Source organism: Micropterus dolomieu, linkage group LG14, assembly GCF_021292245.1.
Source record: "Micropterus dolomieu isolate WLL.071019.BEF.003 ecotype Adirondacks linkage group LG14, ASM2129224v1, whole genome shotgun sequence".
Classification (NCBI taxonomy): Eukaryota; Metazoa; Chordata; class Actinopteri; order Centrarchiformes; family Centrarchidae; genus Micropterus; species Micropterus dolomieu.
Genome location: NC_060163.1, coordinates 5,648,817 through 5,665,218, shown reverse-complemented (window position 1 = coordinate 5,665,218; position 16,402 = coordinate 5,648,817). Strand labels below are relative to the sequence as shown.

General features: G+C 40.7%; 1 protein-coding gene across 2 annotated transcripts in view; it reads right to left on the bottom strand.

Annotated features, from left to right (window-relative positions):
• Nucleotides 1–1,728: 1,728 nt before the first annotated feature.
• LOC123983346 (SAP30 binding protein) overlaps nucleotides 1,729–16,402 on the bottom strand; it is a 16,566-nt gene continuing 1,892 nt past the window's right edge. The window contains exons 3-10 of one of the 2 annotated variants that reach the window (XM_046069575.1): nucleotides 13,183–13,227; nucleotides 10,597–10,636; nucleotides 6,538–6,626; nucleotides 4,807–4,898; nucleotides 4,502–4,614; nucleotides 4,366–4,424; nucleotides 3,707–3,797; nucleotides 1,729–2,536 (exon numbers count right to left, since the gene is read on the bottom strand). In XM_046069575.1, coding sequence (XP_045925531.1) covers nucleotides 2,355–2,536; nucleotides 3,707–3,797; nucleotides 4,366–4,424; nucleotides 4,502–4,614; nucleotides 4,807–4,898; nucleotides 6,538–6,626; nucleotides 10,597–10,636; nucleotides 13,183–13,227 — 711 coding nt within the window. In that variant the 3' untranslated portion in view covers nucleotides 1,729–2,354. The remainder of the gene's footprint in view (nucleotides 2,537–3,706; nucleotides 3,798–4,365; nucleotides 4,425–4,501; nucleotides 4,615–4,806; nucleotides 4,899–6,537; nucleotides 6,627–10,596; nucleotides 10,637–13,182; nucleotides 13,228–16,402) is intronic. The other variant, XM_046069576.1, reaches the window with a different exon arrangement.

Genomic DNA, 16,402 nt, shown 5'->3' with positions numbered 1-16,402 from the left:
GGGAACGTGTTTATATTTCTTGTAAGTCTTGCACCTACACCTACTGATTGAAATCTGCGTGACGACAGCGGATGGATGGAGAATTTGATGAGGGGGGAAGTTGTGACCTGTTCAGTACAAGTTGTACGCTGGGTGTGTCTCGCGGGCTCGCCTGCGAAGTGTGCGCGCGCGCTCCCACGAACTCGCGCACAACAGCAGTGATGCGCATCTTCTACTGTGAATCACATTCCTACAGGGACAAAATGCGTGTGTGCCGAGGTCTTTATCAGAACTTATGGTGCTTTTTGCATCAGGTTTCCATTGCAGACGCACCACTCAATCGTTTTTGAAGATGAAGAGCAATGTTAAGCTTAATTTTGTGTTAACTACAATGTTATAGTTGTTTTTAACTCAATAAGCTAAATAAGTAGGTTAAGTGTACAGGTTTTCCTTACATCGACATCTTCACAACATGGCTGTATTTATTTATATATACTTTCATAACTCCATATCAGTGCAACGAGCCAGGTGTTAATAATATAGGCTATAGAGAACTCCATCGATTTCCTTTTGACCGGTTCTTTATGTTAGTTAGCTGTGGTTACGTTAATTACTTAATTTTGTAGTTTACTTACTTTTTCTAAATCGTTTTTAGTAATCTGTTACATATGTTGAAGGAACCATTCAGCACACTCTGACTCACATTGTATTTTCTCCATCCTCAATCAGTCAAAGTGGGAGACTCTTTATTCTGCAATGAGGATCTCTGGAACTGAAATGGAACCAAATCTGAATGCCACCTAAGCATAGCATGTCAGACAGATTGCCTTGAAGAGGGACTGCAGTGTTAATTTTTATGTGTGCTGTATTTGAATTCCAGGCTCTGCAGCAACATGTTGAGATACAAGGACATGAGCGTTTGTTCATCTACTGTACTGGCTCAGTGGCCAAATGTGTGCATGATTCAACTGAAAGTCATAAATGACTCAGGGCTATGCCACAATCTGTTCTCTAAACATCTGTTATGTCTGTAGGGTCCAGTGTCACACCCAGATCTCAGTAAAGATTTGGATAATTTCTTTGGGACCTTCTTCATCCTCTTAATAGACAGAAGTTAAAAATAAACAGTTTTTTATTTCGTAAATATAATCTCCATTTTAAATCAACTTTTGAATGTTCCAGCTTTTAAACAAATTGGGGCTTCCTCGCCAACCATCATGCATCTTCAGGGTTAGGTTTACATAAATATGAACATAAGAAAGTCATCTTTGCATATTTTCTGTGTTTAGTTAGACTGCACCCAAATTTACAATCTGAAAGTGTGAAAGGTTATGAACGAAATATTTGCAGCTTGTTCAGGAAAAAAAAGGGAAAGGCTCAAATTTATTAATAACTGAGCAGTGATTCTGACCTCTTAATGCACCTTCGGATAGAAGTCAGATGTGAGGAAGAGCACCAGTCAAAACTCCACCTGGAGCACATGTGCATTCCCTGAGTTAAACTGTGTGTTTGTTTGTGGGGGTCAGCAGGAGAGGCAAAGAGATTCTTCAGTCAAGATTCAGGCCAATGCCTGCTGTCAATAGAGCTTGTTCCCGTTAACAGAGGAGTGTCCTTTCATTTCCACAGTAAAACAGAAAGATGTAAAACTCTGTTAAAATAGTGAAACAATAGAAGCTATTCTGTCCTCATATGGACTAAATTACATCACAAATAGTTTGCGGAAATGACAAAAACAGACAATAATCCAACTGAAAAGGCAACATCTGATTCATTTATTCACCTTATCGTCAATACATATGTACAAGCGTAAAAAAACTTACCGTAAAGATGTCAATGTGCCAATGAAGAAAAAAAAAAATATGATGCGCAGGTCGGGCTTTTTCACATAACTGCTACAAGAGGCATGAAAATACTACACCAGTACTATGGATAGTAAAATAAAATCATTTCAGATATCTTTAACTATTTGGGGCGCTTTTTCTTATTCAGCCATTGTCGTACACTTGTTCTCTTGTTTTAAACTGACAACTATCGCAAACATTTAAAAAAAACAGACGTGTTTTATCAGCATGAGATCTGCATGTATCACACTTTCAGAGGATCTATAGTATTTTCACCAATCTGCGAATTTGACTTTATGATGCAATAATGCAGATACAATCCCAGAGATAGAAGGCAGTTCAGTCTTTAGATTAGTCCATGTGTAGCCGAGGGCATTGGTAGGTTGGTTCTAAAAATGTTTCCACCGGTTCATTTGTCCTCTGTCTGCGAGCTTTCACTTACATAAAGAGCACAGGAAAATGCTTCCTCCAGCTTTGTTGGTCATTGTTTCGCCCACTCTTTTGTCAAACCATGTTCCTGCCCATTCTGTGTGTTCACTGTTTTGCCTTCTTAAGGATGGTGCCCACTGCAGAGATGACCGTGGTCTTGGTGCCGCTAGCAGTAGTTGTCACGGACACGACAGCGGGCAGTGTCGCGGTGGTAGTGATGATGGTGGGCTGGGCCAGGGTCACGGGGATTGCAGAGTCCCATTTGCTTTTCCTCTTCTGGGCTTCTGCTGAGGAGAGGAAACACAGGAGTGAGTGATGGGAGTTCAGGACGAACATCACCAGCTGCACGGGCAGGCCTGCACTATGCTGAGGAAACAATTACTTCAGTAAATGTAACGCAGTGGAGTTTTGACCATTAGCAGCGATGTTTTTATTGTGCACGTGCATGAGTAGAGAGAGGAAAAGAAACAGAACGCATCAAAAAATACAGTGGCTGCAACTTATTGGACAACGCAGAGGCGCTAGCTGTTAAAACCAAACTGTGACCACAAACACATCACATTCATTATTTAGAGCATTCACAATAATCATTAAAAATCAGCAGGAGGAGGTGCTTGTGCATATTCTTCCTCATTTCACCGTTGCACAGCACAAACGCCCACTTTCTCAGCTGTGAGGCTTACAGTAATCACACGCCAAAATATTTAGACACCAAAAGCATTAAACAAAGTGCTGATTTTGACACCGACAAACATTTATTACGGAATAAATACATTTCATACACATTTTAAATTCATATTTTGTTGTGTTCTTTATCAGTAGTTTATAAATGTAGATGATTTTGTAATTCATCAATGTCATTATTGAAAAATGATGCTGCCCATTTCATAGCCTGTATAAAAGTTACAGAGCAGGTGTCCTGCTGGATATTTAGTCTGTAAGCAGATAACAAGAATGAAAGCTGAAAATTTAGGTCGACTGAGAGTTTGATGATTATTCAGAAGTTTTTTGTTTTTTATTCTTTCGCACTGCACTACGAGCGAAAAAAACATGAATGAAAGCACCCTTTTATTAAGATGACCTGACATGAGAAGTATCTGTTAATATACATATACATAATATCTGCTTGTTCAAAGTTTTACATATTTTTTAAACTGATTATTATCATCTATTGAATTAAAATGTATTACAAGAAGGAGGAAGATGACGCCTATTTAATCTTCTGTTTATTTCGCCTTGTGCTGCCGTAGCCTTAACATTAATGTGACAACATTCAATTCAGACTTGTGCTAGAAGTGAAGGTTACTAGCAACGGCACCGTTGTGGCTTTTTACATGCAACAGGGGAGCATTCAAACATAAACCAGCCATGTAAAAACACTCTAATGTCTTCCACGTAGTAAGGTGCACTTCTGGCAGGAGCTTGAGCTGGGGCCTGCTGCGGCGGCGGATGTTTACCTGTGGCGGTGGTTGTGGTGCTGTTACTGGTGGTGGGGGCTGATGTGCTGGAGGGGTTGGACCCCTTCTTAGTTCCTGTGACAAACTCAATCTGTGAAACACACAGAATATTAAAACACCGATTTATTCCTGAAACTGTTTGATGTGCAACTGTTTTCAACCAACAACCACAATCTATACAGAATGTGTTGAGTGAGGGGGAGAAAATGACTCATTCCACTTTCTCTGGTTTCACTCTCACATCAAAATCATACACCTCAGATGTTAACTCTGATGTAGCCTGCATACCGCTGTCAAGTCCGGTTTCTAACTGGAGGTGCAGCTGCTGGAATGAGCTTCTGCTGCTGATTATAACAGTATGTATCACCTCAGAATTGTCATTTCGGAGGTAAATAGCAAAAGAAAAAATAGCTGAGGACACACAGGTGTCTTTAAGCAAGACTGCTGAAGGTGGTGAAAAACTCAAACGGGCACGGCAGAGCTGTAATGCGGCACTTGGCTGGGCCCGAGCTTCAGTTACAAGAGCTGAACTTGGCAGTGTTGATTTCTACGTGTCTCTGATGATGGACGTAAAGTAGAAATTAACTGCAGCTGGTGGAGACTTGCCTCTGACGCAGGCAGGCGGCTGAATAATTCTGCTTTTTTGTTGTTAGACTCACCTTGGTCCGCTCCTTCTTGGCTTTCTCCAACTTGTCCATCTCCACTTTCTGGGCTTTGGCTGGAAGGATAAGAGGCAGGCATGAGTGTTGAGTTCTAATCACAAAGGTGCTGTGGAGAAGACGTAAACTGGCTTACCTAAACCTTCATAGTAAGAGTCCTCTGACCAGCCATGAGGATCAAACATATCTTTTGGGTAGTTAGTTCCCAGTTCATCTATACTGCAGAACTGAATGAGCTTCTCGTAAATGCTGAAAGAAAATAAAAGAAATGCCTTATAAAAACACTTAGAAACATTTGAAACACTTTTTTGTTTTTATTTTGTTGAATATAAATGAGCTTCTAAGTGTTAGTACAAGAAAATGCATCTAGTATTATGCGTAAACAGCTGTTTAGTGTGTGTGTTTGTTGGTTTGGGTGTGTTCTTCAGCTGAGCTGCATACCTTGGGTTTCTAAATTCTTTCTTTTTCTGGATGTGGCTGTTTGTGTCAAAATCTCCATGGAGCTTCCTCTCATACAGCTTGTGGATCTTGTCCTGTTACAAAACAAAACAAATCAAAGCGGAGCGTGAGCAGACAGCAAGTCGTGCACCCGTGCTGTGACTCGGCATACTCCACACTCTGGGCTCGTTTGGCAGGACACACCGTGAAATCACCAAATAACATCAAAACCTGTATATGTGATCGGCTCTGCTCAAGCTAAGGGTTCAGCATGAATGGAGCTACTGTGTATAAGGGTTTCTGATGCATTTGGGAAATATTTGACGACCAGGTTCAACTGAGCCACATGGAGCTGGCAGATGTAGACAGGGCATCCACAGGGACGAATGAGGGCTGACATGGAACAAGACAGAAGAAGGGAATGCTGCTAAAAGTGAGCTAGCTTCGTCCTTTGCATTTTAAAATGACCCAACTCGACTTTTCTGATCTGACATCGTTTTGTCAGCTCTCTTAAACCACTACAAATGCCAAAGTCACACACTTTGTTGTCCCAACCATCCACCTATACCTCCCTTCCTATGGAGGTTTGTGCTGCGCTGTTATATTATTATCATACATGGTAACTTGACGTCTGTCAGGTAAACAGAAACACAAAGGCGTTTGAACAGACGGATGATACTGTTGTTTTTCTATATGTTTCTAAGCGTGAGGTTCACTTAAATCTTGAGCTCATGGATTCTGTCAGTCAATTAGATGTTCTAATCTCAAGGTCGGGACAAGATCGCACAAGGCATTTTATTTGGGAGGGGAAACTGTTGAGTGGTTACATTCCAGCTAATGGTGAAATGACAGCAAAGAAAAAAAGGGAAAAAAAAGTAAGAAACATATTCTAAGCATATATGTGTCTCTGCTTCTCCGTGGCCTTAGGGCAGGGATATCCAGGCTGTTCTGGTGAAGGTGAATCATAAGGTGTTCCTCTGATAGGCGGGGGAGTGTCAGCCCAGTGGGGATATGGCTGAGCTGTTCGCTTACTAAGTCAGCTGTGTGTCCTGACCTGCCTTGGCACCTCGCAGTGCAAACATTATTGCAGTTTGACCTGAGTTAGACTCACCGAATGCACAGCAGCGAGGCAGAGAGAGAGCAGTGCTGCTGGTGATGCTAAATTGATACAAGATGACACTGTGTGCTGGTTTAATTACAGGGCTAAGTCTCAGAATTTATGTAGCCACCAGAATTCTCTAACCCCAGAGGGAACGAGTGAAACTCTTAAATTATTCCCTTGGCGTGGGGAACAGGTTGTTTTGACTGCATAAACACCAAAATGTCTCTGGATGGGGTAGCTTTTATCCCAGAACACTCCAAACTTGAACTCTTGATTATGAACTCCTAATTCTAAACCTTGTATGTATGCCCGAGGCACGAGTGCAGCCTGTGTGTCTGCTTATGAAACCAACATCTTCCTTTAGGAGCCAGTCTTCATCTTTTAGTAGGATACATTTATTACCTGGAAAGTGTTTTTCCAGCACGTAAAACAAGCCTACAGACATCCTAAAACCCACAAGCCCAGCTATACCCACACCCCCTCTCCTCTGGTATGATTAGCAGACATATTTGTGGCCTCGGTGGCGATATAAAAACTGCTTGCAGGAGACGAGAGCAGTTTAAAGAAATAGTGTGCTACAAGAAAAAGCTTTGCGGTGAAAGTAAAAGGCATAACAGAGGAGGTGTGTCTACCTGTAGTTGGCTCGAGCAGCGTCCAGGGGGCGCGGGGGGGACCCTGATATCATCAGGTGACATGTTCCTCACCTTCTCTGAGAAGAGAGCTGGCAAGAAGACAGAAACACAAATGTAAGCCCTTATATGTTGTCACTCCAGCTGCTTTCCCTCTCTGCCCTGGCTTGCACATCATTACACGCCGACTAAGGATAAGCTAAGGATTAACCAAAATCAGTTTTAATGTTTGAATTAACTGACAAAGGAGAAGGATGGTGGGATATGGATAGGCACACTGAAAAAAACTCAGTTAATGAAACAAAAGGTTCTCTGTGTGTTAAGCAAACATTGCTGGTGAATTCCTGAGCATCCAGCTGAACGCTGTAGTCCCATACGTATGGCAGCAGTTTTATAGAGCAGTGTGGTATGAGGAGTGCATGTCCCGGGCAGGGAGTGGCTGTTGTTGGGGCTTGCAAGGAGAAGGGAGGCTCCTCTCCCATCGCCTTGGCTCACTTTGGACCTGTACCTTGTTTTGCTCTCCCTGCTCAACTTGTCTCTCTCTGCTTTCTCTAACTGCAGGCATTCTTCAGTGTCACTCTATATCCAAATCAGACAGATAGTCTTTAGACAGAGACTCTTTACCGTCATTCAGCGCTATCAATCACGCTCTGAATAAGTGCTGCAAGCTGTGTGCAGTATATGCAGGAGCTTATGCCCGCTGACATTCTGCAGATCGTTGACGAGTAAAAACTTGACAGGACATGAGAAGATCACTTTCTGAAGTACGGTCTCTTCATTTGGCCTTTGCCTTGCCAAGCAACTTACAAAGTATAAGAGGGAAATTCCACAGTCACATACTCTTAAGCTGTCGACTATCAGCAATCTTTGAGGCGATGTATCCAGGAGATTTCCATGTTTTTAGTGCTTTTGTGAAACCTCTAACGACGCCATCACCTGAAATTACGATTTCCAATTTTTCCTCACAATTAGCATGGGTATCAAAATTTTATATTCTATAGCCTGACCAGTAACTGATTTTTATGACAGACACGGATGTCCATCCATCCGTCCATCGTCAACCGTTTATCCTGCGTACAGGGTCGCGGGGGGCTGGAGCCAATCCCAGCTGGCATCGGGCAAAAGGCGGAGTACACCCTGGACAGGTCGCCAGTCCATCGCAGGCAGACACGGTATAAGTAAAAGTTTGGCATTTTAGCCAATTTTTTAATAACATTTTACATAAAACACCCCATGATGTACAGAGCTGGACAATTTACAGCTGGAAGCAGTTCTTTGAGCTAACATGCTCATAATGACAGTTCTACCATGCTGATGTTTAGACGGTAATGTTTACGGTGTTACACATCTTAGCATGCTAGCATGCTAACACATGCAAGTGCCTCAAACATAGCTTTGGTATTTTCTATTGTGCACTACCTTGTTTCTTGTCAGGCAACATATATAGCAATATGATCCATCTATATTATCCAATGTTTCCGAGCTGTTTAACAGTCTAATTTACAGTTTTTTGCTACTGACCAAAATGTGTCTGCAGCATCAAGTACTGAAAACAGTCAAGCACTCAAGGCTGTCAACAAATGTCTGGACAACTCTGCGTTCTTGTTGACTTATTCTTGGATCAGGTAGTTCCTGATTAAAATCCTAATTTAGACTGATTTCAGGTGGGGAAAAGTTCTTCTCTTACTGCTTGTGTTTAAGAAACATGATGAATAAAGGATTTGGTAGCAAACATAAGTTAATTGTTGGAAAAGTGTTGCTTTAGTTAGTTCAGTAGCTGTACTGCCATCTCTCTATGCTAGCTATGATATATATTTGTTGTCGTGAATATTGCTGGTCCATGGTAAAGCAATCCCTGTCTGTGGGACTGTCCCAGAACTGAACTTTGGAGTGTTTGTGTGTGTTTGTGCAGGATGCCGTCGTATATTGGCACATTCTTTCCAGCAGTGCCTTCCTTTGGTATCTTTGCCATTTTCCTTGGTCTGCTGATCATGGAGGGACTACAGATCCTGGAAAGTCTGGAAAGTTCAGAACAGTTCAGTACCTCCCCCTCCATTTGCTTCATCACTGATATGGCTACAGTTCACCTCCCCCACTGGGGGAAAGGAGGGACAGGGCGGTGCCCTTGTTGGCCAGACATAAGTAAAGCTAAGCGTATGTGTGCAGGTTCACACACATTTTTTGACAGCAAAAAGTGAGCAGATATACAATTACATGAAGATAAATGGTTCCATGCATGTACCTAGTTTGTATACCACCAACAATATGAAACCTGACATGGCGAGTGGGATGAGTCACAGGTATTTCATTTAACTCTCTCACAGACACACATGCACACACTGACACAGACAATCACACACTGTAGCTGCAACAGGGGTTTAGCACTGTGGAAGCCTGCTAATCCACTCTAGACAATGGGGGATTTAGTTGATGACTTTGTAGTTGTTGGACAAACTCTAATTTAAACACCAAAATAAACTCTGTAGTCTCCACAGTCGCAGACGAAGTGTGAATAAATCACACCCTGTATAATAAATATCCCTGTTCATAATTCAGCTCAGTTTAGGATGAATATTCTCATGTAACACCAGCACTGTCAGGAAGCACATAGAGAGACAGGGCAATCAACAGACAGAGAAAAGATTATATTCAGCATCAGAGTTACCCTCTGTCCTCCAGAAAAACAGACAGAAAGTCACAATCTGTGCCCTGAGGCTCTTTTTAGACACATGGACAATGTCTGCCCCTTCTGTGAACAGACAAAGAGCTGTCTTCAGCCTGCTGACACGACGCCTTTTGGCAGACCCACTGTGACATTTACTGACAGACAAGACAGAGGAGCCAAGCTCGCTGCAGTAAAGTCCAGTGTCCAGGCCCAGGTTATGAGTCACACTGCCACTACAGTGCACTGATAGCGATGGCGGCTGTTTGGGAAAGTAAAAATTGCTCTAGCGTATTTACCATTCCTTTGAGACTTCTTTTTATGGCTGCAACAAATCAGACGAGTGGAAGCGGTGATGATGGTGGGAGCAAATCTGTGGGCAGAAGCCACTAAGTCCACTCAGCTACTGCTTTCTCTCCCATGGAGCGTGTTGGAGGGAGTCCAAAGGAAGGCTTCTCAATTTAGTACACTTTTACAACACAATGACAGCATGCATGGATGCAAAAAGGCGTGAGAAATTTGACTTTCATTCAGCTTTAAAACAAATCCGCTGAATAAATCATCTTCCACTTTGAATCATTGGAAACATTCCTTTCAAAATAAAATAATTTCTCTGCGAGTATCATTAAGCAATCATATTGTTTTAATTATTATAATCAGTCCTACACCCTCATTGCAACACATTATTATATGTATCGTCTTGTGCTGTTATTTTGCAGCCAAATGATGGATGAGGAGGAGTGCTGCACTGCATAATCTGTGCCATCATCTGCATAAACAAACAGCAGCGAGGGAATCATGAGTACCAAAGGTCTACAGTCTAAAAACACCACTTCCTGTGTTACTCATATCCTGTCTGATCTGATGCTTACTTACACACCTGTACAGGTCAGCCATTACTCACTGACCACTGCAAGGGTTTGAACTTCATAACCCATCTGTCAGTCAGTGGACAAAGACACTTTTATAACTCACCTGGGTCTAGTGATTCATGCATTTATGGCACCAACACCCAACAGACACAATGATAAGGCTGATTCTTACACTGTATCCTACTATATATTTGTTTTATTATACATACATCCACGTCCAGAAGCGACACCATCCTATTTTGTTCTTACTGTCATCAAAGATCTAAACCTATTGGTTCATACTAAAGACGGGTCACAAATATATAATTGCTTTCTTTCTTTGTTTAAAGACTAAAAAACAGCTGGGCTCTGTACAACGTCACTTAAACAAGAGTAAATAGAACATTGGGGACTATTCCAAGTTATGTTTTTTTTTAAAAAAAAAAATCAGTACACCTATACATGGCCCAGGATTATTATTTATCATGTGATGTTTTTTGAGTATTTTCAGGAAGAATATAATTCCTATACGTGTATATGTGTACTCACCAACAAGCTCATTGGGGTCCTTTCTTTCTACTTCTGAGATCTGTAAAAAAAAATTATAAAAAGAAGAAGAGGGAAGAGAGGGGAGGAAGGGAGAAACAGAGAGAGACATGGTATATTTAGTTCTCCTTTGGACAGGAGAATCTAATCATCAGCCCTACAGTGCTAGTGGCAGATATTATTAAACCATGTTTCCAGCTCAGATAGAGTTAATTACAGTGGATTACAAGTGGGTTGAAGAAAGGAACTGGCAGTTCTGGTGTACTATGTGGAGCTGGAAACAAAAGCTCATTCCATTTGTACTTGTACCTACAAATCACAGATGCCAATGCAACAGACTGCACAGAACAGAAGCACTCAGGATAAAATTTTCTAAGAAGTAACAGGAACCAGAAAAGTTAATCCAAGCAGTTTCCAGTAGATGCCTGAGCTCGGCAGCAGGAGGAGTCTCGTACAGCCTCTAAAATATGCCGCCTGTTGTGCCAGCACTGTGGGCATAACACAGGTTCAGCACAAAGAAACAGTGCTGTTATTCACGGGCATCACAACGTCACCTAGCAACTGCACGGGCAAATCAAGGAATTGTCCTGAAGTTGGCCAAATCACAAGGAGGAGGAGGAGGAGGAGGAGGAGGAGGAGGACAGAAAGACATGGAAGCACAGCAGAGCCCACTGGCAGGCATCCAAACCAAAAAACTAAATAAATGGCACCTGCTGTTTGAGACAGGACCAATAAAGTAGTCTTCAGTTCACTGATCCACATCTGAAGCTTCTTTCTTTGGCTGCCCTTCACAGGAAGGTCAGAGGTCACATTACGCTATAAAACTGCAGCACTGGAGCTGGTATGAGTCAGTGTCTTCCAAGGCTTTTCCTGAATAAAGAATTTAAATTCAGCTGCCCAGTTCTAAATACAAGCGGCCTTTACCAAAAACACAAAGATGATAACTGGGGATAACTGTGTTAAATGACACACTATGAAAATAACACTTCTAATTAAGGGAATAATTTATTTTTTAACTTATAATTTTAGGCGCCGCACATACTACACGTCATCTAGACATCTGCCTTGTATAAACACCAGAGAGACATGGCCTTGCTACCCTTTAACCAAGTACACATGGAAAGATACAAGAAATTGTTTCCTACTCATTTATTTTTTGACAACAGTGGACAGGGCCGCTGTATTAGATTGCCTCTGATTGGACAGCTGTTCCTATCTTTATTCTCTATTAGTATTTTGAGTACATTTTCATACTGAGAAAATCTCCTTTGTGCGGCAGATTGGGTGATCTGACGACCATAAGAAAACAACTTTGTTACCTAATTAAAGGGGCACTCCCCTGTTTTCACGCATCAAGTTCAGTTTACTAGTTTTGAGGAGAACTAGGCTACTCACCCTGTCATATAATGTCTTCTGTGGCTCTGGAGGGAGCTTTCTCATGGCCTGATGATCAGTCATCAGGGTTTTCTTTTAGATTCAGAGAGTTTTTAACATAAAGCTAGCATTATAGTAGGTCTTTCCTAATGTGACCTGGTAAATTGCTATAGCAATATTTCAAAAGGTTTCCTGAGTATTCAATTGCTTCAGTTGAAAAATGCCCAAGCATTGTGCGGTGACCTTCTTATCTCCAGTTAGCCACAACTGTATCAAAATACCACCTAGCCGCTGCCACTCACAGTCAGTAGATAAGGTAACTGTAAGGAATACTAATAAAGTGGGAGAACAGAGTGAGAGCTAATGTAAACATCCTCTGTAGTTCTGTCAACTAATAAATCTGAACAGTCAGCACAAGGCTGAACATCAGTCCTTTGCTGCTACAGGATGCATACATACGACACATCAGCAGACGCCCGAGGGCTGAATAAATACACAGTCAACATAATAATTATTGAATATTGTCTTACAAGTGAGCCTTGGGAATAATGCTCCTCCTATCCATACATGTGTTCTTGGGAAATCACATCAAGACGCAGTGTTACAATTACCATATCACAAAATCCTTACATTGCCAACGCTGTTATCGCCGCTTCATGACATGGCATACTGATGAAACAAAACATCAGCATAATCTTATCAGATTATGATCAATCAAAGCCTCAGACAGAGCAGACATCCTCTGATTTGTACTGTTTCTGCTTGTTAGGTTTGTGACTCACTCTCACCTCAATGACCTGTACCAAACAGCACAGCAGGAAGCTGGCATGCTGTCCAGCTCACATAGCTTTAACACACACACACACACACACACACACACACACACACACAGGGCGGGGTTAGTGTGGTGTGCAGGTCCAAGCAGCGTGCTCTGACAAACAACACTGTTGGTTGAACACTCACATTAAGGTGCACCACTCCCGTACAAGTCACTGGCCCGGTCTCACCTAAAGCAAGCGTCTCATTTGTCATCTGAACATTAATCTGACATACAGAAACCCACAGCACCATCTAGTGAACATGCTGCTTCATAACATGTGGTGACAGCTTTGCAAGTGCAAGTGCCTTTCTTTTTGGTTAGTCACAAAATAAATAAAATAAACTTCATCCTTTTCCAAATCCAATCCATCCCACACCAGGTGGGCGTTCAAATACCTCAACATCATCCGCGTCCCTCCCCTCGTCAGATTCGTCCATTTCCTAAAAAAAACAAAAATGCAGAAGGTTAACACCGTAAGGATCAAAGGGAGATTAGACCAAGAAGGGGGGACCAAGCAGCAGTGCAGACCAGATGGCAACCAGCAACCAGCAACGGAGAACTGTTCCACCTTTTTTATACTAGTTCTAGTACTGCAAAGTCTTTTTGTTAACATTTAAAACATTTTGGGAAATGTGTTTTGATGCCTTAAAAGCCTTTCACAACAGGCACAGATATCTGTTTGGACTCCACAAATGTTTACATGTGAAAGTCAGTTTCCTTATGAGGAGGAGTACATCTCAGTCTGTATAATGTCTTCTGTGGTGTCTCAAGTCTGAAAAAAATAACCCCCATGATGTCATCAGGGTCATTTTGGCTTAGACTTGAGACTTGGGCTCGAAAGAAGTGGGCATTTAGGAGACTGGACGGCCTAATAAAAGACACTGGTGAGTTGCATTGTGGGAAATGGAGGATTCAGTGTTTCTAGAGCGTGACCTATATTGGAGACTAAAAATCAAGATATCACAGCCTCTGCTGCTTTGATCCGTCTCCTGTGGGTCACCCACCTTAATGAAAGTGCAACACTAAATCACTAGAGTATTCCTTTAATTAAAAAAGTTGAATATGTAATTACTGTCTGACACTGTAACAAGAATGTTTTACAGTATTTCAATGTGCTTTGTACATCCCGGTAAAGGCTGACAGTCTATATATAGTAGCCAGAAAAATTAAAAACCCCAGGACACTGTAATATAAACTGTGCTGTAATAAGTACTTCCTTTGTGTGACATGTATAATGTTGAATTGTTGTTGACACCGACTGTAAGGTGTTTCAAGTATAAACATAAAGGTGGTCTTTACTGCAAGACGGTTGCATTGTGCCACATATATGTTTCCATTTTTCTAGCCACTCTGCAAGTCATCAATTCATTTGGCATGGAAAATCCATATCGTACTTTGCAGATGTCAACAATGTTAAAGATAACTTAAATTTAAAATATATATAGTCCAGAACCCAAATATGTTTACTGTACAATTACATAACACACAGAAAATCCTCAACTTAAGAGCTGGAAACAATGATTTTTTTTCAAGACTTAAAGTAATATAGCCAAATAATGCAGCAAATTTTTTGTCTGTCCCATCTGACAGGGTAATTACACAACGCAGTCGACGCGAGCTTATGACCCATAGGCTTTGCCATACTGAGTTGCTGCTGTCGCTACGGTCGCTCCCCCTTCAGCTCTGTCACCATACACCATATTTAAAAACTCCGGTATACTGCGAGTACAGGGAGATTTACCTGGTGATAGGCTATCAGCAAACTCATTTGGCTAGGGCTTGAATGTAACGGTGGGGCTGGGAGATATGGCCAAAAATTTTATCACGATATAAACATCTCATATCATTCGATATTGATAATTATCACGACATATATCAAATCATTATTTCTTTCAAGTTTAAAGGCTGATTTTTGCTCCTGAGTATAAACTGAAGAAACCAGAATAATAATTAATAATTATATTTAAAAAAAATAATAATTATATGGTTTAAACTTTTCTTTATGGTCAGAATGTTACAAACACTTGATGCCAAACAGTGGATCACTACACAAATCTGAGGTAGAACATTCAAAACTATTATCATAAAATCTTTTTCAACAAATATGATTAGTAAATCTTTTTTCAGTCCCACTTTCCTCAACAAGATAAATATTTTTATAGAAAAATTAAGTGCTAATTTGTTTGTGATTCAAAGGAATTAAACCAAATATTTATTGACGATATATTGAACATTTATTATATTGTTATTCAGGAAAATGACTGCGATAATTATCATTATTGTTCTATTGCCCAGCCCTATATAAAGGACGTTCGTTTATCTGTAAAAGTCCCGTACACCAGCTTTAACCGATTATCAATATAGATGCAGATTCATTTTGGACCAACCAATTAATTTTTTTTTAATGATTTACAACTACACCTAGGCGAGCCATTAGTTTATATTTGGATCATGGATCATATCTTTAATATCTGAAATTGTGGTTTCACTTCAGTGGAAGGACGAACATTTAAGCGTGATCAGGAATTTGGCTCCCAAGTTCAACTGAATTCTGCATTTAGCCACATGCTGTAGAAGCATTACTATTAGTATTTATATTGTTGTGTCTGTTTTTAGTCATACAGTGTAAACGGCTTATACTTATCATGGAAACACTGATCATATTACTCATATGGATCAGAAAGCATGGGACAGAATCATTCCTATACAAACAATATTTAAATAATTGGCTTACAGTAATCAAGTAGTCCACTTACAGTGTTCATTTTGGTCGTCTTTTCATACATGGCAACATCAGAATATTGGTTATTATAATCATCCGCCTATAGTGATCAGTTTGACCCCGACACTATTATAGGTTTCCACTGTATTTACATTGAAGAGGACACAATGATTTTATGCAACACATAACAATAAAAATGTACAGTAGAGGTTTTATTGAAGGGGAAAATAGAATTTAACTAAACTAAAATAATCACGATTACCATTTTATACATAGTAGTACAACCGTGGATAGATGTAACAGCAAATTACTATTAATCTTGGCCAAAATATCCATCACTCTGATGAACAATTAACTCCAGACACACAGTGTCAGGAACTACTCCTGTGAAATAACCCGGTGTCTCTGACTCTAACGTCTACCTGTATATTTACCACTTACTTTATTTCTCATTGTGGCAATTAAGTAGCTGTTCATATTGTATCTATCATATCCACCCACCTCATGTACATAATAATATCTGCACAAACATATTTATTTATTCCAGCATCTGTTGCACTATCCTTCACTACACTATTGTCATGCTGTCTACAAATGTAGTTTAATTTATGGCTCTGTGTGTGTGTGTGTACTGTACGCTGTAGTTTGTGTGTTTTTCTTTAACTTGTTGTCCTGATTGTTAATGCTTGTGTAACCAAAATGGTTAACCTCTCGCTGTCTACTGGCGTTTTTCCAGATGCTTTTAAGCATGCTATAGTGGAACCGTTAATAAAAAAGGCAGGTTTGGACCCGTCGGATTTGAATAGTTTTCGGCCTATTTCTAAGCTCCCGTTTTTATCCAAGATCATTGAGAAGGTAGTCTGCGAACAGTTGACATTTTACCTGGATAATAG